Source organism: Alternaria infectoria, assembly GCF_024043175.1.
Source record: "Alternaria infectoria strain BMP 0036 chromosome Unknown scaffold_14, whole genome shotgun sequence".
NCBI classification, from domain to species: Eukaryota; Fungi; Ascomycota; class Dothideomycetes; order Pleosporales; family Pleosporaceae; genus Alternaria; species Alternaria infectoria.
In genome coordinates, this window is record NW_026250703.1 from 459,345 (window position 1) to 482,976 (window position 23,632).

Below are 23,632 nucleotides of genomic sequence, written 5' to 3' on the forward strand. Positions count from 1 at the left end.
TAATATACTTAGTTTTAGTAACTATTTTAGCTTTAGAATTTTTATTACTATACTTTAAGTTATACTTAACTTACTTATTATACTTATAATATAAACGCTACTTTTTTTCTATAGCTTAACTAGTAATATAATACTTATAAGTAATTTAGTTATAATACTTTTACTCTACTTTATTCTTAGCTTTAAAATTATAAGTATACTACTTATTAGCGTACTTCTAGGCAGCGTGCTTATTATAATATAAAATATTATTAGCTTACTCTTAAGTAATTATATTACTATACTTAGTAAATAGATTAGACTTCTTAGAAGTATAAGTTAGAGTAGTAAATAAGTTATAAGTAAAAGTAGAAGTACTTATAAAACTAGAGCTTTACTTTTTACTAAAAAAACTATACTTAGAAAAGCTTTTAGAAATACTATAAAGCTTATTTAAGTACTTATAATTCTTTACTTTAAAGAAAGTAGCTAAGTACTTAGAAAAGTTAAAAGTATTAGAGCTTAATAGCTTAGCTTTTAATATACTTATATAACTAAAGCTTAAAGAAGTTACTTTAAAAGTACTTATAAAGCTAGAACTAAACTACTTATTCTTAAAAAAGTAGCTATTTTTATACTTATACTTATTTCTTTTTAATATAATACTAAAGAGCTTAAAGATAAATATAAAGAGGTATACTTAGTTTAATTAGTATAATAAAGTATACTACTAGAGTTAGTAAGCGTACTAATAAAAATTAGAAATACTTACTTTTATTTTAAATAAGAAGTAGAAAGCGTTTAGCTAATTAAATAATTTTTAGTAATATTATAATTAGTATATATATACTAAGTAAGCTCTTAGTACTATATATACTCTAATAAATATATAATTAGTATTCTTAGCTATAATAAAAGAGCTTATTATAACTATATAGCCTACTTTTATAAAATACTTAAAAAGTGTTAGAGCTAGAGACAATTAACAATTAGAGATAATTAAGTATATTATAATTAATCTACTCTAAAAGAAAGTTAGAATAAAATCTCTAGCTATATACCTAAGAGCTAAGCAATTACGTGTCTATAATTAAGTAATTACAACTACTCTCTAACTTTAATACACTCTCTAGAGTAGTAAAAGCATTAATCTACTCTACTAAAACTAATTCTATTAAATCTACTATAATTAGTATACTCTAGTAGAGTCTAAGCTTAAGAATCTAGAGCGTAGTAGTAGATTATAGCCTAACTAAGCGTTTAATTATACTTAACACTAATAGTAGTAAGCTCTTACTTATTTAAATAAGGCCTAACAGCCTAAGAATTAACTCTATTAGTTTAGAAATTGCCTTATAATAGCTTAAAATATAGCTAATAGCTATAGAAATCTAAGTATCTAACTAGTAAGAGATAATTCTAATAGTAAAATCTAGGCTTCTAGTCTCTTCTAGGTAAGGTTTATAGCGTAATTAATAGCTTAATAAGCTACGCTAGCTTTTTACGTAAGTGTACGCTTAGGCTAGAATTAGAGACTTTATAATAATAAGTTCTCTAATTCTTCTCTTCTCTACTATAATTATCTACTTCTATATTATTAAGACGCTTAAGCTAATAAGCTACTTATCTAATTAACTTATCTACTTAAGATTCTTAGCTTTTAAGCCTTAGCGCTTTTAAGCTCTACGCTTAATTCTCTACTCTACTTAACATACTACTCTACTTACTTTTCTACTCTACTTACTTCTCTATTTTCTCTATTACTATAGTAAGTTCTTACTCTTATACTTAAATTAATAGCTAACTATTATAATTTAGTCTAATAACCTAACTTCTAACTCTAACTCTAGCTATAAGCGCTAGCGCTCTAGCTCTTACTATAATAGTATTCTACGCTCTAATTATAATACCTCTAGTAGTAGTAATTATAATACGTAAGCTAGCACTTAGCGTAATAGCGCTTAGCGTAATAGCGCTCTACTTAATAGCGCTCTATAGTTAAGCGCTTAACCTCTCTACTACGCTTAACTTAAAGACGCTACTACTTAAATTCTACTTCTCTTTTCTAGAATAATAGTAGCTAATAGCCTATTCTCTAGTAGCTTTATCTAAGGTAATTAGGCTTCTAACACTTAACTATCTTAAAGCTTTATAAATTCTAATAATTAACTAGATTAGAGCTTTAAAGTAACTAGTAGCTTTAGTAATAATAACCTTTATAAAAATTATAAGTAATTAGAGTTATACGCTAAGCGTGCCTGCTTAGATTATAAGGCCTCTTAGTTTAATAATCTTAATAACTAGAATATCTAAGAGACTATTAAGCCTATTTCTAAGAGTAGCATCTTTATTACTAATAATACTTTCTAGACTTAGAATTTAGGCTTTTAATAATCTAACTATATTAAGAACTAAAGCGCTTAAGATTAAGAAGAGTAAGCATCTCTAAGTAATAGTTATAGTTATAGTTACTTTTATAAAAAGTCTAAGAGTAAGGCTTTTACGTCTAAGACTCTTTTAGATTATTTATACTTAATGTACACTAGTTATTAGCGTAAGTAAGTTAGAGTATTACCTAACTATAATACTTCTTAAGTTTCTAAGTATAAGTATTATATTTATTAGTAGCTTCTTAATAATATTTAGAAGGCTAATTATTTTAAGTAACTCTATTAGGTTACGTATTATTTATTCTATAACTTTTATAACTACTATACTACTAATTAAGATCTATATAATTACTTTATAAGCTTAGTAGATTACTATAGTTCTAAAGTAAGTTTATAATTCTCTTCTCTTTTAGTTCTTTTAATCTTTTACTAACTTAATAATAGCGCTAGAGCTCTAAGAACGCTATTAAGTATTATAAGTAGCTCTACTAAGATCTCTACACTTATAAAAAGTAGAAGAAAGAAGCTAAGAGTAGTTCTAAAACTCTAGCTAAATTATTAAGTAGAACTCTTAAGTTCTTAGATAAGAAGAGCTTAAAAGGTGCTTTGCCTATAACTTCTTAAGACTCTAATTAATATAGTGCTTATAGTAAGTCTATAATACTAAGTAAGAGAATAAGAGAAATTAATATAAGTAGTAGTTAGATACCTTTACCTATAATTTCTACTTAGAGTTATCTATCTATAGCCTTTAATCTAATACTACAATACTTAGGCTATTATTATTAGAGCTTATTCTAGTAGCTACTACTACTAACTTTCTAGCTATAGGCTTCTTAATTTAGAAATTAGCTACTATAGAATTAGTAGTAGCATTAGTATAGTTATTATTAGTCTTAGCAGCGTAACTACTAGTCTTAGTAGCGTAATTATTAGTCTTAGCTACGTAATAATTATTCTTAGTATCGCAATTCTTAGCTACGTAGTTATAGGTCTAATAGCTCTATATCTAGTATTATAAGTAATAGATTCTATTACTATACTTAGTGTTAGCTAGCTAAGGCTAAGCACGTAGAGGCGCTACTGCGTACTAAGTATAATTAGATATAGCTTAAGATTTATATAAGAACTTAAGCTACTAAGACTACTTATCTATAAGCTTAGGTTAAGAACTTTAAGAATAGCTAGAATAGTAAGCTAGCCTTTAATAAAAATAACTATAAAAGTTATAATTAGAAAGATTAGCGCTATAGTAGTTAGTAAGTTAGTAGCTATATAAGTTAGTCTAGCAGAAAAGTTTAGTAATTTATCTACTTTATACTTGCGTTAATTATTAGTAATTACTTCTTTATAACTAGGCGCTAGTTAGAGTAACTAAGATCTAGCTTAGGTATAATTAATCTTTATAGTAGTAGCCTAAATAAAGATCTCTCTACTCTATCTACTTCTTAAAGATTAAATATTATAAATCTTATAAGTTAAGCAGCTATTTAAACTTCTTAAACTATTATTAGGTAAGTAATTTAGTTAATCTATCTATAGGTATAATTATAGTCTCTAAATACTTAACTTTAAATAATTTTTTAGTATATTTCTACTGTAGCTATATATTCTAGATATTAATATACCTAAGCTAAGTGTTAATACGCTTATTCTTTCTAATAACTAGCTTAATTATCTACTAATTATTATACTAGATAGTCTAGAGTTCTCTAAGATTAAGCGCTAGCTTCTTAAGAAAGCGCCTAAGCGCTATAGCTTTCTTAGTAGTATACTTAAAAGTAAGTAGCTCTACTTCTATAGTAGAAGTAGTAACTATACTCTACTTTATAGCTTTCTAAAAAATTACGCTTCTATATAATATAGTAATATAGCTATAAAATAATTAGTAAGTCTCTAGATTATTAGCAAAGAATACGTCTCTAGTAATTATTAGATTAGGCCTATTATAGTTACTATACTAGATTATATTATAGTAAGTGTAATAAAGATATATAATTACTTACTCTACAGTCTTTTTATACTTATTACTTAGATTTATAAGAAAGTATAAGAGCTTTAAGGTAGTATACACTATATCTAGTTAAAGTATAATTACTATATAAAGTATAGAGCTAACTATTTTCTAGTATCTCTTAATCTTAGGCTTAGTTACTTCTCTAGTACTTTTAATTAGCTTCTCTAATAGTAGAAGCGTTAGAGAGAAAGATCTATCTCTAAGCTTAAACTTCTTAAGCATCTTATCTATATATATATTATAAATAAGTATAATTATCTTTAGATATTAGTCTCTAATTATACAAATATCTAGAAACTACTCTATATCTCTCTAATCTTAGATCTTATACTTACTAGAGATCTAGGCCTATATAGCTATTACTTATTACTCTATATTCTTATAATAGAGTAATAGAATATTATTAATATAGAAGAGAATAAGAATCTTACGTTTTTAATTAAAAAAGAGATAGAGCTTTTCTTAAGAAGCTATTATACTAATAGCTCTTAGCGTTTCTAAGAACTTCTTATACTATAATAGTAGAAAGTTTTATAATTTATAGAGCGCGTAGTTAAGCTATATATATAATTCTAGCTTTCTAAAGCTATCTAGTATCTTATAGATTACTAGATTCTTTACTATAATCTTTGTATTAAGAAACGCTTCTATAATATTAAACTATTTAATCTCTAGATTACTCTAGGTAGTAATTACTATTATAGCGTAAAAGAACTTTATAGTAAGTATTACTATATAAGTAGTATTAATTAAGTTCTTCTTCTAGAGATTACTATAAACTACAATTTAAGCTTTATATTTAAGAAGATAGCTATTCTAATTATACTTATAAGTCTATACTTATTTTAATAGAAGTAGCTAATCTTAGGCTTTTAACCTATAGATTTCTATCTAGATTCTCTTCTTACTTAGCTAATTAATCTCTCTCTTAGAGGCATCTTTAAAGAGCGTACGTATTAGGTACTAGATTAGTTATTTCTATAACCTAGGCAGCTCTTAAAGATTATTATAGTATTAGTAAATAGTTTTTAGCTTATGCTTACTAAGCGTAGTAGCTATAATAATAGAGTTTATAGTCTTATAGCTAGCTTAATTATTCTAGTCTTCTTAAAGACTAGAAAGGTAGGTCTTATAAAAGTTAATCTAGGCTTACTTATTAACTAAGCCTATAATTACTATATTTACGCTACCTACGCTGTTACTCTCTAGTTAATTACTAGGCTAAGTAGGCTATTTACTCTTACCTTTTAGGCGTTTTAATAGTTAATAGATATTTATAGAAAGAGAGCGCTTAGACTCTTTATTTATAACTCTTCTACTATAGCGCGTTTTAGAAGATTTAGCTATTAGCTAATTCTATAGCTATGTTAATTATTAAGAGAAAGCTACTAATTTAGATAGTCTACCTCTTAGTCTCTTTAGCGCTTACTCTAGTTAAGCTAGTTTCTTATCTATTTCTATAGAACTAGAGTCTATTATAATAAACTTAATAGATAGAGTTAGATCTTCTAATCTATATATAAGAGGCTCTCTACCTCTAGGCTCTAATAGGTTAGCTCTTTTAGGCGTATATACTACTCTTTAACTATTAGAAACTCTATAATTACTTTAATTATCTATCTCTAAAATCTTACACTTAGGCGTAGGTTCTAGAGTAGTAAGCCTAGTAGAAAGCTACTAATTATTAGAAATTTCTAATAGAACACTAGCCTTATACTCTATCTCTATTAAATTAATAGAGCCTTAATTATGTTTAATAAGTAGACTAACCTTATTACTTTAATTATAGTCTACATTACTTCTAAGATCTTACTTAGTAGTTAATAGCTCTACTATGCTTGCTATTTAATTAATAGAAAGAATATTAAACTTCTTTATAGAATTATCTAGCTTACTATTATTAAGTATTTTAACCTACTTAATTACTTAATCTCTAGTTAGCTTCTCTTTACGCTTATCTTAATAGAACTTCTACTTATTAAAGATAACGTTGTAAGTTATAATTACCTAATTAATTGCTAGTACTTATATATAATATATATTAGAAGCTTAATAGCTAATAAGATATTCTATATAGCTATAAGGCTTAACTTTAAAGTCTTAATAGTGCTTTCTAGCTACGCGATTACTATTAAGTAGATACGCTTAATAGCTATAAGTATAGATTCTACTCTAATTTAGGTAAAGATTAGTAGTCTAGTACCTAATCTTAGGTAGCTAATAATATTAGAAGTATTTTCTAAACTATTTATATAATATCTAATCTAGAGATTAATAGCTATAAAGCTATAATAAACTTATTCTATAGAGTTAAGCTACTACGTTTATAATTACTAGCTAGAGTCTAGCTAGAAGATTAGCGCTTGTACGTATCTTAATTAACTTAGTAATAAGCTTTTAGCTAGCTCTCTCTACTAAGCTATTAGGCTTATAAGTATATAGTAGAGGCGTTATAATTATAATTCTCTTCTCTTTAGCCTATTTCTTATATCTTAAGTACTCTCTCTAAGGTAATATTATAGTATTATTATTCTAATAGATTTCTATAATCTTCTACTAATAGTAGCGCTTAACTACTACTATAAAGCTTATAATAACTTCTATTATAGAGTCTAGCGTCTTATTCTTTAGATTATAATTATATAGCTTGCCTAAATAATTCTTCTTAATAATTAGAGCCTATTTATTAAGCGTATAGCTTATAGAGAAGTTAAATAGGTTCTATAATACTCTAAAGAAGAGACGTAGTAATTACTTATAAGGCTAATAAGAGATTCTTTAGAATATATAAGTAGTAGCGTAGTTATTACACTTACTATATTATATACTTATAATCTCTATATTCTAGATAGCTTTAATAAGAGCCTTAAGAGCTTACTTACTTAGGTAGCTAGATCTTTAGTACTAAAGATTAGCGTTACTAGTACGTAATTATAGAACTTATAAGCAGGTAATAGTATTTATAATAATAGAATTAGAAGAATAGATAGAAGAGTTATATTTAATAAATAAGAAGTTAAATCTATACTTAAGAGTTATAAGAATAATAGACGTTTTTAGCGTGCCTATTCTAATTATATAATTATAGCCTATATACTATATACTACTATTTCTAAGAAGCTCTTCTAAGATAATATTAGTATAGAAACTAGAGATAATCTTAACACTAGTAAGCGTAAGATTAGCTTTTTTAGGTTTTTTAGAGGTGCTAAGAACAAGATAAAGTATATAATTACTAATACTAATTACTAGAAGAATTTAGCTACCTATCTTAACTATTTCTCTATTAGTCTTAATAAAGAAATTAGACTTAATTAAAGCTTTATTATTAACTAAGTAGACTATAGCTCTACTATTAAGAATTATACTAGATAAGAGCGCGTAAGGCTTAAAGTCTATGCTAAAGATAGGTAGTCTAAACTTAGTAATTAGCTTTTTTAGGCAAATAATTATTAAGACTATATTACCTAGATACTTAGAAGCTAGAGCGCTTATCTTCTAGCTAGATTACTTAACCTTCTTATATAAGCTACTCTACTTCTCTTTATAATAGTACTTCTAGATCTTTTACTTATCTTAAGCTAAGAGTTCTATTAGTAGAATACCTAGTAGCCTAGATCTAGTAATTATAGTCTATAATTAGTAATATAAGATAAGCTTCTACTTATACTTTGTATTAAGTTTACAGAGATAAGGCTTAGGTAGTAAGCTTAACTACTTCTTACTTAACTTAGTAAAAGTAGAGAGTTAATCTATAATAGCGTTAAAGATTATATTAGCTTTTCTCTTTCTAGTAGTAATTAATATCTTCTAGAGAATAATGCTAAATACCTTACTAAGATTACTAAGGCTTAACGTATTCTTTTTAAGAGCTATAGCAAATAATTAATTATATTACTACTAGTAAGCCTACTTAGAATTAAACTTCTTAATTATAGTAAGAAAGTTAGTAATTACAAAAAGTTCTTTAACCTTTAAGAGCTTAAAGATCTTTGCCTTCTAGTAAAGTATTAACTAGTTATTAAACTACTTCTTAGTAGTTTCTCTTTAGGTCTTCTTAAGATAAGCGTAATACTTTACGCAAACTATATATTACATAGTCTAATCTATAGAAGTAAGTATAGTCTTAAGAGTCTTTATAAGAAACTAAACTATTTTTTTATTATTACTTATAGTTATAAGTAATAGGTAATTAGGCGTAATAGTATATATAATCTAGGTCTTAATATTATTAATCTTCTTACTCTTTCTTAACTACTACTTAGACTTATAGTTCTAGTAGGCTATAAGTATAGTACTATTCTTAGTCTTATAATTATAATCTTATAAGAGAGTATTATACTTATAGATAGCTTTATTATACTTATTCTTTTAGTTCTTAGTTAGCTCTATAAAGAGAGAAGCTAGAGCTATAAGCTCTAGAACTAGAAGGTTAGAAAACTTAAGCTTCTAAGTATCTATATATTTAATATCTAGAAGATTAGAATTAATCTTTTTCTAGATACTCTTCTTATTATAGTATTACTTAAAAAGCATAAACTAGGTATTTTAGTTAAATTACTTCTTAAGAAGTACATCTATAGCTATAATAGCTATATTATAATTACTTATATTTATAGAGTTAGAGCGTAGAATTAATATAAAGATATAGAGAGGTAGGTAGTAAGTAAGTAATTATATAGAAGAAGTTCTAATTATAGAATATTTAGAGAGAGTAGAGTAAAAATAAGATTAACTAATTTTATCTTTTAGTAAGCTTTAATACGTAGTAGAAATTAGTTCTATAATTAAGTAGCTAGGCTTATAACTATTAGAGCTAGAGATAATTAATAATTAGAGATAATTAAGTATATTATAATTAATCTACTCTAAAAGAAAGTTAGAATAAAATCTCTAGCTATATACCTAAGAGCTAAGTAATTACGTATCTATAATTAAGCAATTATAACTACTCTCTAACTTTAACAAAAAGTATATTATAAAATGTACCTCTAGATACTTCTTAAAAGTATAATATATAATTATACTAGTATAGATTAAGATAAGCTTTTAAAAGCTTTACTACTTAAGAGAGCTTTCTAAGTAAAGCTTATAATATAATAATTTATTTTCTATTTATTTCTATACTTCTAGATATAATAACAAGCTATAAAAAAGATAGCGTAGTAGTTAAATATAGAAAATATTTTATAGCTTTTAAGTTAGTAAAAGTAGTAATAATAAACTAATAGTACTTACTTAGTATTCTAAGTAATATAGTGTAAGAGAGAAAAAAGAGAAGAATTAGAGTAAAACTTTATATATAAAGCTTTTTTTTGCTACTATAACTAAACTTTATAGCTTTAGTTATTTCTTTATACTTAAAAAAGCTTATAGAGTTTTATAGTACTTATTATAGAGGTACTTTCTAATAATTTAAAAAATTTTTTATTTATAGCTTCTACTTAAGCTTATTAGCTTAAGACTATTACTAAGTATTTATTACTATAGGTAGGTAGAAGGCCTATTTTCTTGTAAATTTACTTGTTTAGAAGTACTCTATATGCTTTATTACTCTTATGTACCTACTTAATTATGTATTAGTTGATCAAGGTTAAGAGTGATTGCCGCTTTCTCAACCCACAGAGTTAGATCGGGGAGTATCCTCGTTAGGACACTCCATTGTAACTCGACGTCGATGTCGTCAAATGCATAGAACCTGTCGCTTTCGAGATTCCTCGCTAGAGTTGCATTTTCGAATCGTTCGCAGATGAGAGGAAACCGCGGACAGTAATAATCATACGCGAACATATCCTTCCAAAAACATGAGAGAAAGTCACACCCAGACCTGCTACATCCACATTCGCATTCGTCAAGTATATCCTCTTTTACAAGAAACTCATAATCTTCGTACGTCCAGGCATCCTTCATGATTAGAAGATCCCCGGAACGTGCGTCTATGACTTGGGACCTCAAACATCCAGCAGATTGCCAGGCCAGACAATGTACAGCGGTAGTAGCCGTTCCTGGCCACGTCTCTCTCAGATTCGCTCCTCTTGAGAGAAACCATCGGACTATCATATTACGCTCAGTCAAACATTCTGACCTTTTACTCGTCATATGTTGCGTGGCCAGATACACGATCGGCGAACAGGACGTGTCCTTAGTACACTTGAAGTTCTCTTGACTAATATCACAGATGCCGGCCAGTTCAAAAGACTCGAAGATTCTGAGTTTATCGGAAGTCCACATCTGTGGCATGCAATAAAGGCTTTTTCGTTTTGGCCAATATCGTTGGGGTACGTCAACACCCTCGCTCAATAGTGCAGTGAGAATGCACCCCACATGTGCGTCTGGTAAGCTTGTTCGAGCGCTTTGACAACAATGTTGAATGTCATGCTTTTCCATCAGTAGCTTGACCTCGTGCCTTTGTTCAAGGATATAACTTAACACGAGCTGGATAATATCCACAGTGGGAACAGCTGATGTAGTCCCTCCTTTGAGATCAAGCGCATCCTCGAAGTGGCCGATCAAATTGAGCTGTTGCTTATCGCACATCTTTCTCTGTGACAACCAAAATTGCAACATGTCCAGTCGATTGGTATTCGCCGAGATGTACAGTAGGCTCTGTCCGCGATCCTGCGTATCAGAACCTGGGGTGTCCCAGTATGCCATCAAATTGGCATTGAGGAGCGCCCTGCAACCACCCATCCAACCAGTAATGGTAGATATGATCAGGGCGTCGACGAACGTGTCGGCGTCTAGAGCGTGTAGGTGCCTGGGTTGATGTAGGAACTCCTGGAGTTGATGATCTGATTTCAGGAAAATCGCCTCTAGTAACTCGGTGCCATCTAGTAATGGGCTCATAAAATCTTCGTAGCGAATCTCGGCCAAGACTGCCAACCCCGCGTCCCTTCTACGCGCGGCCATTCCCCAGGTATCCCGTGTTATCTGCAGACCATGTTCAAATAGTGATCTTAAGAGAGCTATTTGGTAGTCTCTGGTCTGGATAGGGACGTGATTTTCCATGAGAGCGTCGATGCATGTACTGTCCACGTTTAGCGTTGTCACACTTCGAAGTGGTACGACAGTACCACAAAATGATGATCAGTCTAACATAGAAAAAGGGTCAATGAATGCTTACTCTCCATCATCGTCTGTCTCGAAAGCCTCACTTGGCATTAGTGAGAGTAGATTTTTGAACAAATAAGCAAGGTTCTCGTAGGTGAAGGCGAGGCTTTTATTGCGATCGAGAAGGCCAATTAGGTCACAAACTTGCTATGCTGGTGATCAGCTTCCATTGCGCATCGATGAGGGCTGCGAACATACATGTAGAAGCGTCCTTCCATTTGCTAGTCGATCGTGTGGTGACGCCTGTCTGAGCTGAAACATCCTGGATAATTTCTCGACCTCGCCCACAAAAGTCTTTATTGGCGTGTTCAGACTAGATCTAACGAGTGTTTTGGCAAACGCGAAAGCAGGAGAATCCCGATCAACAATCCGATAACACTGCAGACTCTGCGTGAATCCAGCGTTGTTGAACCTGGTAAATGAAAGCGAAATCCTCCTCTTTAGAACCAGACTGCACAGGGTAGCCTTGAACTGCAGATCGTTTGACACGTCCGGTAGCGAATAACGAAGACACCGAGGGTCATGAACAAAGCTTTGGGTGTATGCGAGAGTCAGGATTTTTGATATATATCCAAGTGTAGAGGTCTGTGGTCTGCATGTACATGGGATTGCGTCGGATCGTCGTTGCAACTTTTGCGTTCTTCGCTGAACACCCCTAAGCCTCATCACATCGTCGTCCAGTGTCGTGCTTTTCGCTGATACAGCTTCCAAAAGTTGATCTTGGAAGTTCCGCAAATCGGCGTGAAGAGTTTGTAGACTGTGTGAGGTAGCCAAGAAACCTGATTCAAGCACGTGTGATTGTCCAGCGAGCTGAAGACTTGTCGCATCAAATACATCGCGTTGCAGCTGTAGATTCGAGAAGTGATGTATGCTTTGATCCACGGATAGCTGGGTGTAGTGCAATCGGGCATGCTCAGAAGCCAAACGCTGTTGGTCGATGACAAGGGCGAGCAGCGCTGTCTGTAGACTTTGCTGTATGGTGTTGAGAACATCTTTCCAATATCTGATGTCCGCTTCCTTGAATGGAAAAGTCAGCCGCTTGGTCAGCCTCTTCAAGTTGGACTTGATCCCGCCGTTCGCTGCTTGGTCGTCCGGTTTGAGCTTCTTCCTGATAGTCGCGATGGCGTTCGCACACGACACGATGCCGGTGCGCGTTGCTGACACCGAATGGGATGGATTCACTTTCCCGATGATGGACTCAAGCGACTCAAGCAGGTTGGCAAGCTCTTCCGTTTCCGCCGCGATCTGTTCAGCCTTGTTCTTCGCTTCTTTGACGCCACTGAGGTACCATTCCAGGCCTTTGCAAACCTGGATGGCGAGAGAAACGACACCGACGGCGCTGCCGGTGATGGAAAATGGGTCTGCCATAGCAGACCTCGTTGCGCTGAGTGCGATACAGAGTATGGTCGCAAAGAGAAAGGGAAGCGTGCGAGAAGAGCGGGGCAGATGAGAAGGCTGAGGTTCAGGCGCAGCGCATGCAGGCCAGGCTGGCGATGGGCAACCAGTCAGAACGATCTCACACTCACCGGTGCAGGATACACATGCAGCTACCTTGTATGATGATAGGTCTGACCTGCGGCGGCATATTGCGTGGGCTGATATTGGCCGGGCTGTGGGCTGTCAACCACTCAAGGGTGCCGTATTGTGCAAACTAGTATCGACCAATAGAAATGATAAACGCATGTATTCCTGTATGCCCTATGCGCCCATGTTAACAAGAAAGAAAAGCGGCTTAATGCTGCGCAGCCAGGGATCTATGTTCCTTGTTCAGACGCGATGAATCCTCAGCGTCGTCGTCTGAGTCAAGACCTTCCAGTTCAAACTCCTCGGCGTCTCTCACTCTACGATCAACCCTTGTGTATCCATTGATATGTCCGTTCGCGTGACCGTTCGTGAGGGGCGCTTCGGCATCGGCTTTGTCGTCTTGTTCCCAAGTGTATACGGCGTAGAGGTGGATGAGCATATTGACGACTAAACATAAGTTAGCTTGAGATAGTACGCGGGGATCTTGCGAAGGCTTACAAAGGAATAGCAAGAAAGCGATACTGTAGAGGATCAGCACGTAAGATACGTGCGTGACGTTCGCGTCGGATAGCAACTTCATCTGCTCTTCGGTGGCGCCCATGAACATGAATCCACCAGCCATGAGCAGGAACGGCGTCAGGTACTGGAAGCTGTTCGGGTCCGAGCCATCGGTTGCGACAGAAGCGCGGTCCTTGAGCACAAATGAGATCTCGATGATGCGTGCGGCACCTGCGGCCATGAGGGTGTAGCCGAAGATGGTGTGGATCATGGTCGAGATTGGCAGATGTTGCGGGTGCGCAGACATGGCCCATCCTGTCATCAAGATGATGATACCGGGGATAAGGTTGCGCTTCGGCTGTCCATTGCGCTTTCGGCTGAGCCAGACACCGACCAGTCCGGCAGCCCACCATACGATGCCCATAGATGTGTGCTGAAGGTCGTTGTGTACCCAAGGTCCTCCCCAGCGGTGTTCGGTGAACGTGTTGACGCAACCCCAGGCGGCGATGACGAGCGAGTCGAAGAACTCCTGGCTCCTTCCGGTCCTCCGCAGCCACATCTGTCCTACCAGAAGTAGAATCAGGAGAATAATGCCGTATGCGATGAAGGCGCTGCCCATAATGAAGTGCGCCAGACATTGTCCGGTGTGGTCCGCTCTGCAGAAGCCGAGTGCAGTGATTCCTCCAAAGAGGAACTGCACCCAGGTGACCACTGGCATAGCCTTTCCAACAACACCGTGCGCCTTCACTACCACGCGCCGTATCTTCCCATTGATGCCCTTCTCCAGGTGTAGCTTCAGGTAGATGCCCATGGCGACTTGGGATACCAACATGAGCATGATGACAGGGACAAACTGGCTGTGGATGTTGTCGGTGAACTGCCTGCCCTTGTGTCTATGGCCGAGGAAGTATCCGATGATTGCGAGGACGGTTCCGAGGGATTGTACCGGGACGTGCCATTTCGATCGTATTATCTAACCCTGCTGTCAGCCCATGCTCTTGGTTCTCGATTTGAGGTAGCTTACTCCTAATACCATACCAGTGGGGAAGATGATGCCCCATGCCACCGTTTGGATCAAGATGTGCGTCCATAGTATTGAGTCCTACATCGACCATCAGTCTTGCTGCCTCAACCAGGGTGGTCGAAGTGTCAACCCACTATTGGGTCAGGTGATATGGCATCACCATCTGGAATCGCATCCATATCGTGGTCGTGAGCTGTGACTGCTGCGGTGTAAAGCAGCGCCGCAAGGGCCGCTCTTGTAGGGAGGCCCATTTCGCCGTGGGTATTTCTGAATAAGATTCGGGTCGCTGCAGCTGGCGCCACGAGCAGGTGATTATCGTGGAATCTGCAGCGTTGAGAGTTTCACAATAGCATCAGACGCGTGCTAAGGTGGGACCGAATGGGGAGGCGAGTGTGTTCGTTGTTTCCCTTGCAGGCGTTGTCGCAATCTCGTGCTTACGTGAACAGAAGGCGCCACCGTCATTGGCTTCCGCCACACTCCGACCGGGCGATCAACACTATCATCTCCGACACCATCGTCGCCCTGCAGCTTCAGCTTTGCCATTCACGACATGACTTTCGAGAAGGGCGTCACCGAAATCGCGGACTCGGATGATGATCCGATGACGTCGTCACCTGGTGTTGTTCCGCATGGAGCGGGCGACAAGCATTGCGCAGTGTCCAATGTTCCGTACCAAGAGCGACAAGACGCGTCGCGCGAGGCAGATGGCCTCCAACAAGCATTCGCCGAACGCGATGCCAGCACGAATGAAGTCTTGGGCGCCGATTCCACCAATTCTCCAGTTGATGTCGACGCGTCGAGAATTGATCAGACTAACATGATACCTAATGAGACAACTGCAGCGCAGAACGAGGAAGGAGCGACTGTCGAAGGTGGCAGCCACAGCCTGGGACTCCACACACAAGAACATCCACAACAGCTAGATACGACGACCAGAGACATGTCATATGGGCCTCAAGTGATGGTCGTTCCAACTGAAAACGGGGATCCAGTTGCCAAGGATGTCGAATCTGACCCCTCAGCCCGCGGTGACGAACAGCAGCCACTTGTGAGCCATGCCAATCCATCTTCTGCCGAACAGGAAGTAGCTGAGGCTATTCAATCCACAATGGCGGATGCGCCGTTGAAGGTACCAGGTGCTGCTGCTCTCGCTCCATCAGAGTTCAGCGTCGATTCTGAGTTCCCAAACGGGTCAACATGTCAATCGCAAAGTACTGTCACACTCGCCAGTCTGCCTCGTGAGTCGAAGGATGATTCGGGTCGAGCTGTAAAGCATCATCCGGTAGATGGACACATGAGCGACAACGTAGTCTGTCCTAGATCAATACTTTGTAAGTTCACGCGCTCACATACGTTAGGACCGATCTCGGCCGACCTCAGCAGCCGCCAGCATGCAGTCGAATACGACAAGGATTGCATTAGGCTCGTCAGGCGACGCAGGTCCTGCTGCGACCATGCCGGACGACTACACCAGCTCCACGCTCCATAGGGCTCAAGACACTGAAAATACGCGTCCTGATGCGCGAATGCACATCAACGCTAGCGAAGCTGCCATGATCGAAAACGGATCTAGCTCTGAGATCGGCCAGGAACAAACTTCCCGAAGCACATCCGCGGACCAGCAACCATCCGCAGAAGAAGTGGCATTGCCGAGAGAGAGCGCAGGCTCAAGTTTTGGTGCTAGTTCACCAATCGCTCAACTATCTACCCATGCCCAACCACACGCTGACGCCCAACGCTTGTCATTACCCATCCCAATACCTCTATCGAGAACACCACAGGAAATCACTCTTGACAATCTGAGAGCCCAAAAAGCTGCACTCTTGGCTTCTCTCGGTGCGCTTCCAGCGATCCAAGTGCTGATGGAAGAGAATGCCCTTTCAGATGCCGAATCAGGCGATGTCAGCGATGAACCTACTGAGACCGATGTCATGGCAGCCGCAAACAAAATCGTGAAAGAGCACATCAAATTACTACACGAATACAACGAGCTGAAAGATGTGGGTCAGGGGTTGATGGGCCTTATTGCGGATCAGCGGGGCGTACGGATAGTCGAAGTTCAAGAGGAGTTCGGCATCGATGCGCAGGACTGATCGCAAGTTTACCAGTGTGCTGTGAACGGCAACGGGAGTGAGGAAGCGATAGACGACGGCGTGAACTAGGTGTGACAGGCGCAGAACGAACACGGCATCTGAGTGTCAAATAAACCTTATACTGTATGTACTTCCTCTTTCGCTCTATATGCGATCTGCCGTTCTCAGGCTACACACCACTGTCCCGTGCCTAGTTCGACTGCCCGCTGATCCGCCACGCCAGGCTCGATGCTCCAGCTCGCCGACTTCGCCAATACTAGCTGATGCCTGTCTCCATCAACAGACTTGGTGGCGATCCTTGGCCTCGACACATCTTCCGACGGACCCCAAGTACAGGTGGACGCGATGAGATCAATTGCGCAATACGAGCGCATCCTCGGTCCATCTGAGATGCGGCTCATCCTCCAGATCTGGTCCGGGCCTCTCGAAGCCCGCTCTCTGCGGGTAGCGACAGACTTTGCGCACGGACCGCGAGCCGTGTGGCAGGGACGCGTTTGGCCAGATTGCCGGAAACCGGAGAAGCACCGATTGGAAAGGAAGAATTCCAGAAGACTGGATCTCAAGAGACAACGCCACATAGGTTTTCTTTTGCGACCTGCAGAACGTGGATGCATTTTCACAAGAGTTGGGTTGCAGATTATGGTCAGCTGAGCCAGAATCCTCATACGATGTTCCATGACTCTGCACATTGCCATTCGGTCAATGTCGGCCACCACCACCTCAGCATCACCTTGGACGGGAATAATTGCAACCATCGTCTTGAATAATTGCGGGTCTTCCTCGGTCATACTCACACATGTAATCAGGGGAAGCGACGGAAGCTACGATCGTACCCCGAATACACCAGCAAAGTCGACCCCATGTATCGATGTGGTCTCATGCGGGTATCAGCATTGTACGTGTACCAACTCCGTCTCAACCACCGGTGAATATCAAATGCAGACCTTGAGCCGCAGCGCCCAGCTTTCTGCAGTGATTGCAGGGAAGTGGGAGTGCAGGGGCGCTGTCCATCCGTTTGAGAGGTCGACTGACGAAGTGGCGGTGCAGATTCTGCGTCTTGGTGTGGAGTCAGATGTCGCGCATTCATGCATTCGCGTTGACGAGTTCCATGAGCGTTGAAGATCCGCGGCCCCACGCAGGAAGGCAACCTTGGGAAAATCTTGAGTATCCTAGCCTTCGGAAGTATTATCGCGACATCTATGTTTATCATCACTTACATGTCATGAAGTCGGCGACCGTCCACTACCCGATGAGAATAGTAATCGTCTTCAACACTAACAAAACCCGATATTCTTGTTACGTTCCACGATACACGTCAGCCGTGTAATTTAAGGTTTAAGATGACACTTACTTTCGGGTAGGAGACAGATCTAACTTACATGTGGCGCTCTGAACGTCGGAGCCCAGAGTGCGCAGTGTCCCGCTGGTTGATACCAAGCTAGGAAGCCGGTCCACTCCGTAATGCACGTCTACTCGCAAACGCAAGCGAGGGTCCTTCGGAACACTTGGAATTACTAGCGGGTAACATCTCCATGTGGTGATTGGCAGCTAGAGCATGGCTAGACAACCCAAGCCGCTTGCTAAGTTGACAGCTCCACGGTGCATGCCGTCCCGTCCACTAATACCATCCTGCTGCTAGTCAGTTACCCATGATGAACTCTTCGGTAGTTTGCAACGTGCTTTCTGGAGCGGCGTGCCTCCTTTCCGGGATCAGCAGCGATATATGGGTGTTTTGGAGACCCTGAGCCCTTCTACATCAGGATCTTTCTGACCGACTTCTCCTTCCCCGACCTCGGCGTTACTTACACCACACAATGTCGGCTACCGTCCAGGACTTCCAGCTTGCTGCTCTGGCTGCCGGCTTCACGATTGGGTTCGGGTTCTTGACAGTATGGGAGGCCGTCAAGCAGACACGGCGAAATCACAGCCCTCTCCGATCAGCCTACATTTACATGATATGGGGTGAGATTCTGGTCAATGTCATCATCGGTATCATCGGATGGCTGTTCTTGAACGATGTACTCGGGCCGACGTGAGTTCCCTGGCACTGCAGTACACGACAAAGAGTCGACGCTGACAAAGACTACAGTGTTCCCGTTCTATTCTTCATCCTATTCTTCTGGGTATGGGAGATCCAACTGCTCATGCAAATCATCATCAACCGCATTGCCCTCATCGCAGAACACCGAAGTACCATCCGCAACCTCAAATGGGGAACAGTAGTCTTGATCACCAGCATCAACATCGCCGTCTTCTGTATTTGGATCCCATCGCACACCGTCCCACCAATCAGCGAAACCTTCGTCAAGATCAACAACGTCTGGGACAAGGTCAGCAAGGTGCTCATCCTAATCGTCGACGCAGGCCTGAACTGGTACTTCCTGCGAACCGTCAAGATCCGCCTCGTCGAACAACACGGTCTCACCAAATACGCGCCACTGGTAGGCTTTAACGGCAAGCTAATGGTTGTCTCCATCGCCATGGACGCCCTCCTCATCGGTCTCATGTTCCTCCAGAACCAAGTCGTATACGTCCAGTTCCACCCCGTCGTCTACATGGTCAAGCTCAACATCGAAATGTCCATGGCCTCCCTCGTCGTCCGCCTCGCGCAAGGCAAACCCCAGAACGATATGAACCCCGAAGAATTCCACAGCTCCTCCGGCCCGGACTCGCACTCCCGCTCAAACGCACGCTCGCACCAACCGCACTCGGTTCAGCTGACCAACCGATCGAAACGCAACACGACGAACATGCGCAGCGCGGGACTGAGCAAGATTGATAGCGATGAGAGTTTGGAGCTGGGTGGTATTCAGTGTACGACGGATTTACACATCACACATGAGGATAGGAAGGATTATATTGACAGGAGAGATTTCATAGAGGGCAGCTCGAGGAGTAGCAATGACGCACCGGCGCCGAGTGTGTTTGGGGATGAGACGCCCTTGAAGCAAGGGGCGAGGGTACGAGAGAGGTCGATGTGAAGAGTATTTTCGTTTGTTTTGTTTGAGCGGTTCTAATTAATGATACCCGTGGATATGTAATCACAATTGGTAACTACAAGGACAAAGTCATACATCGAGTGACGGGGCTCATTATCGGCTTGTACTAACCAATCTACTCACTAACAGGCCGGACGTCTGGCCCTCTTTCCAATGTCGGTACCAGTTCGAGCTCTTCTCTCCCCACCGGCGGCTTTCTGGCCCGTGCTCAGCTCTTCAGCGCGCGCTCCGTCTTCACTGTCACTTCAGCTCAGACCCAACAATAGGCTGCCGCCTATTCTTTGCTCTCGCTTATCCCGCTGCCGGGAGTTGATCCGGAGGCCGAGCGCACGTATATCAATATCGCTCCGCCTCCGCAATCCAACGCTTCTACTCCCCACACGTTCGCAGATAGATCCCACTACAACGACTGCCACCACTACCACTACCTCCACGCGACACATACAGCCAATATGGTAAGGTTTCTCTCGCGTTTCTCTTGCTTTTTCAGTCCTTTCCACTGTCAACTGTTTCTTTCCTTGTGTCTCAACTCATTTCCACCGTCAACCTTTCTTGTCTCTTTTGTCGCTAGACATTTACAACGCCATATATACTGTTCACACTTATACTTTTCGCACCCCCGGTCGTTTCTACTGTCATTTCTACTGTCTAACCCTTACTTAGGTACTTAGTCACTCTCTTTGAGACACTGGCGTCACCTACCACGGTACTGACTTGGTTTCGACTTCGCCATCCTTGACCGCGATCGGTTTCGCCCTCGTTCGCTGTAGATGTTATCGTGACTTCAACAACGAATAGTAGTAGAGGAGGAGTGTAGGATTGAGCCTCTGCTCGCGGTCTGAGTCTGGGTCTGGGGGCTCTGCCGTTTTGGTTATGGTTATATGTATCGTCGCGCGCACGATCAAACCTTGTTGGACTCTCCTTGCACACATAAAATGACCAGTAGAACTTCAATCGCAACCAAGTCCTTTCCTTCCATGTGTTCTCCTTCATCGTGATGTTGCTGGTCGCCTGATCCTTCACATGACGTCAGTCCCGCCTCCGCACGCGGCGCGACTACCTGGACGCGTCGGAATCATTCTCACCACACTACCATGTCTTCCTCATCGAACACTGCACTCAAGGCGCTCATATCACGTTGCGATAATAATAGCCTCTATGACTACACGTCGCGCTTCATTCCAGAGCTGGCTCTCCTAGGCTACACAGATGTAGCAGCGCGCCTGACAAGCAGACTCAACAACTATGACTTCTACCACGACCGATTCGGAAGCCTTCGGCCCCTTTGGTTCCTCTGGGATCTGCGTGCGAAGGCAGATGGTGTGCCATGGCCTGATGGAGAAGAAGATAAGGTGCGTCGGGCTGTGAAGGATAGACGAGCCAAGACTAGCAGCGACGTTGCTCGAACGAGGAATGACGGAACAATAACACCGGACGATGTACAGGAAGAGCTGAAACTTATCGCGAAAGAGTTTGCGTCGAAATGGTACAAGCCCACTGTGATGCCGGGGTCAGGACCTGCAGAAGCACTCCACGTCCATGAGCTTGATCGTTCATCGACCACTTCTCAGATGCTTGATAGTGCGAAAGATGCAATCCATAAATTGGAGACTGCAAGTCCGGCACCTACAATCCGAGACGTGAGAAGCGGGTTGGTGCGCATACTGGACCTGGTCTTATCGGCTGAAGCACACCATGAACAGCTCGGCATGGGCGAAACATTACGCAAGTTGGGCGCCCCGACATCCCATGAGTTACTACGTTGGCTAGCGCATAGCTTTGGAGAACGGTCATATGAGACTCAGCCAGCAATGGAGTCCAGGCAGGCATGGAAGCCATATAAAAGTGGAGCCCTGAGACAGCGAGTTAACATTGATGAAGCAGCGCTCGCAACCTTCGCAAAGGACTTCGAGCACGCTTTGACCGATCGACTCACGAACGGTCGAACTAGACCAAGAGCGAATATCTCCATGCAAGAACTCTTGGAAGCGGCAGAATACAACACGAAACACAACGCCGAAGCCAGAAAAGTTAATCCCGAGCCGCCCGAAACCTCGCTCTTCCACTCCCCAGCCACCGACTCGCAGATTGAAGAAGCCGAAGCCCGTCTGAACACCACCTTGCCAGACGACTACAAGACCTTCATTCGCCTCAGCAATGGTTTCGGTTCTCCGTGGGGCCACCCCCTAGGCGACCTCCAAACACCTCTCCACCCTGTCGATAAACTACGCTGGCTAGACCCCGCAGAAGAAGACTACTTCACCGACCTCACGCTCGACCTACCAACTCGATGGGATAAATGGCCTTTCGCACCCCCTCCAACTAAGAAGGCCTATGCCTGCGACGAAGTGACAGAGCATTTCCTCATCGGTCGTGCATTAGAGATTGGTACACAGGAGATTGATAATACGTGGCTCCTTCCGCCTTCTACCATTACGCCGATCAAAGATGCCGTGGAGAAGATGCTGGACGATGAGACCCTGGGCGAACGCGAAAAGAACAGTGTAGGAGTTGCGATAAGGGATTTCGCGGGTAGTGAAGAGGAGTGGGAGGAGATTGAGTGGGCGTGTGTTACTTGGGCTAGTGGAGGGGTGGCGGCTATGTATGTTTATCCGGGGTTTAGGGCGTGGCTTGAGGATGTTGTTGAGAAGGGGAGGGTTGGGTTAGATGGTGTGGAGGAGGAAGAGAAAGAGATTATGTTGAAGCGTGGAATGTGGCTGGGGAAAGTGTTCCAGAATGGAGAGAGCGGGGATAAGTCGGACGCGGAGGAGTTGCCGGGGTGGCTGAAAGACGCGATCAAGGCGGCGATGCCAAAAAGAAGATGCTGAGGACGAGGAGATGCAGCTATCGGACCTGTAGTCCATGTCACCGAAACGCAGCCCGGGCTGGAGTAGAAACTGGAGCTTCTGGACTTTTGGCTTGGAACCAGCTCTCTTTGTGCACGGTCCGTGCTCTCATGTGACGAAAAATGGTGGGTATAAAAGCCTTCGTTCCTCCTGCTCCTTTCTTTCTTCTCATCACACAATCCTACTTCTGGAATGTCAAAACTTGCTCGATGCTTCTCGATGGCTGTCTCTCCTGCGCTTTTCGGTTCCAAGTCTGGAGAGGCGTGATGCATGATCGATCTATCACCCGAAAATGTCCGCTGCCCTCAATAATGTGCAAAGGTCTACTCCGCATGTCATAAGTTTGAACTCATGGTTTTTGCCTTTGGCGTCTTTGAACAAGTACTCATCAAGGTTTTCACTCAAAGAAGCGCGATGATATCCTCATGAGCCGCCACTGTCTTCGAAACTCGGTGGCCGTCAAGATGATGGGTTGTCTACAACGGTTTTGGAACAAAAGGGCCTGCAGCAAGCTCACATGTTCCAACAAAGACGACAAGCGCTCGTATGATGATTTTGGAGCGCTGGCTAGGTATGTATACCGCTCTTCTTGGGTCTTTCTCTACTATATCAACATTTTGGACCGAAATTGAAAATCTATGTGGGACCTTTACATGTCCTGGACGTCTCCTTCTTTTCTCAAAATACATACACAAACATCCCATGGCTGGAAGAAAGAAGACTAAAATTGCCTACATCAGTTGCTATGGGCACTCCAGATCTACAGTTGCAAACACTCCCTCTTTCCCCGGAACAGCGAAAGGTCATGGCTATCAATACATGCACTAGAAGTTCTATTATCACATTGCACAGAGTGTTACCAAAATGGGGCTTGATTACATTGATGATTTGCTCCGCTGTCCCCGGCCACAAGAAATGTGTATAAAACGCCTTCCATACCTCACTGCTCTCCTCTCCTACATCCCAAAAGCTTTTGCTTGTTTTCCAAAAGAACATGGCAGCGCCCGGATGTCTGCGTCTCCTCCTCTCTTCCAAAATTACCTCGATGTCATCGCATATCTCTAGCCTAGCTCTCGAAAATCGCGTCTATCACGACCATGTCTTCGGTCGCTGAAACAAGTTACATCGAGTGGCTTCCATGGAAGCGCGTCC

General features: G+C 40.6%; 4 protein-coding genes across 4 annotated transcripts; 3 read left to right on the top strand and 1 right to left on the bottom strand.

Annotated features, from left to right (window-relative positions):
* Positions 1–13,228: 13,228 nt before the first annotated feature.
* On the bottom strand, positions 13,229–14,793 carry J4E92_007931 (uncharacterized protein; the record flags this gene model as incomplete). The annotated part of the gene is made up of 4 exons (XM_051499291.1): positions 13,229–13,467; positions 13,519–14,491; positions 14,543–14,620; positions 14,677–14,793. 4 exons carry the CDS (start codon positions 14,791–14,793, stop codon positions 13,229–13,231), a joined length of 1,407 nt encoding a protein of 468 aa, XP_051350540.1.
* Positions 14,794–15,092: 299 nt separating this feature from the next.
* On the top strand, positions 15,093–16,635 carry J4E92_007932 (uncharacterized protein; the record flags this gene model as incomplete). Its single annotated transcript, XM_051499292.1, has 2 exons — positions 15,093–15,851; positions 15,901–16,635. The coding sequence occupies 2 exons, from the start codon at positions 15,093–15,095 to the stop codon at positions 16,633–16,635; spliced, it is 1,494 nt and encodes a 497-aa protein (XP_051350541.1).
* A 1,814-nt stretch (positions 16,636–18,449) lies between these two features.
* J4E92_007933 (uncharacterized protein) lies at positions 18,450–19,616 on the top strand (the record flags this gene model as incomplete). Its single annotated transcript, XM_051499293.1, has 2 exons — positions 18,450–18,667; positions 18,725–19,616. 2 exons carry the CDS (start codon positions 18,450–18,452, stop codon positions 19,614–19,616), a joined length of 1,110 nt encoding a protein of 369 aa, XP_051350542.1.
* Positions 19,617–20,728: 1,112 nt separating this feature from the next.
* J4E92_007934 (uncharacterized protein) lies at positions 20,729–22,462 on the top strand (the record flags this gene model as incomplete). The annotated part of the gene is made up of 1 exon (XM_051499294.1): positions 20,729–22,462. One exon carries the CDS (start codon positions 20,729–20,731, stop codon positions 22,460–22,462), a length of 1,734 nt encoding a protein of 577 aa, XP_051350543.1.
* Between the last annotated feature and the right edge of the window lie 1,170 nt (positions 22,463–23,632).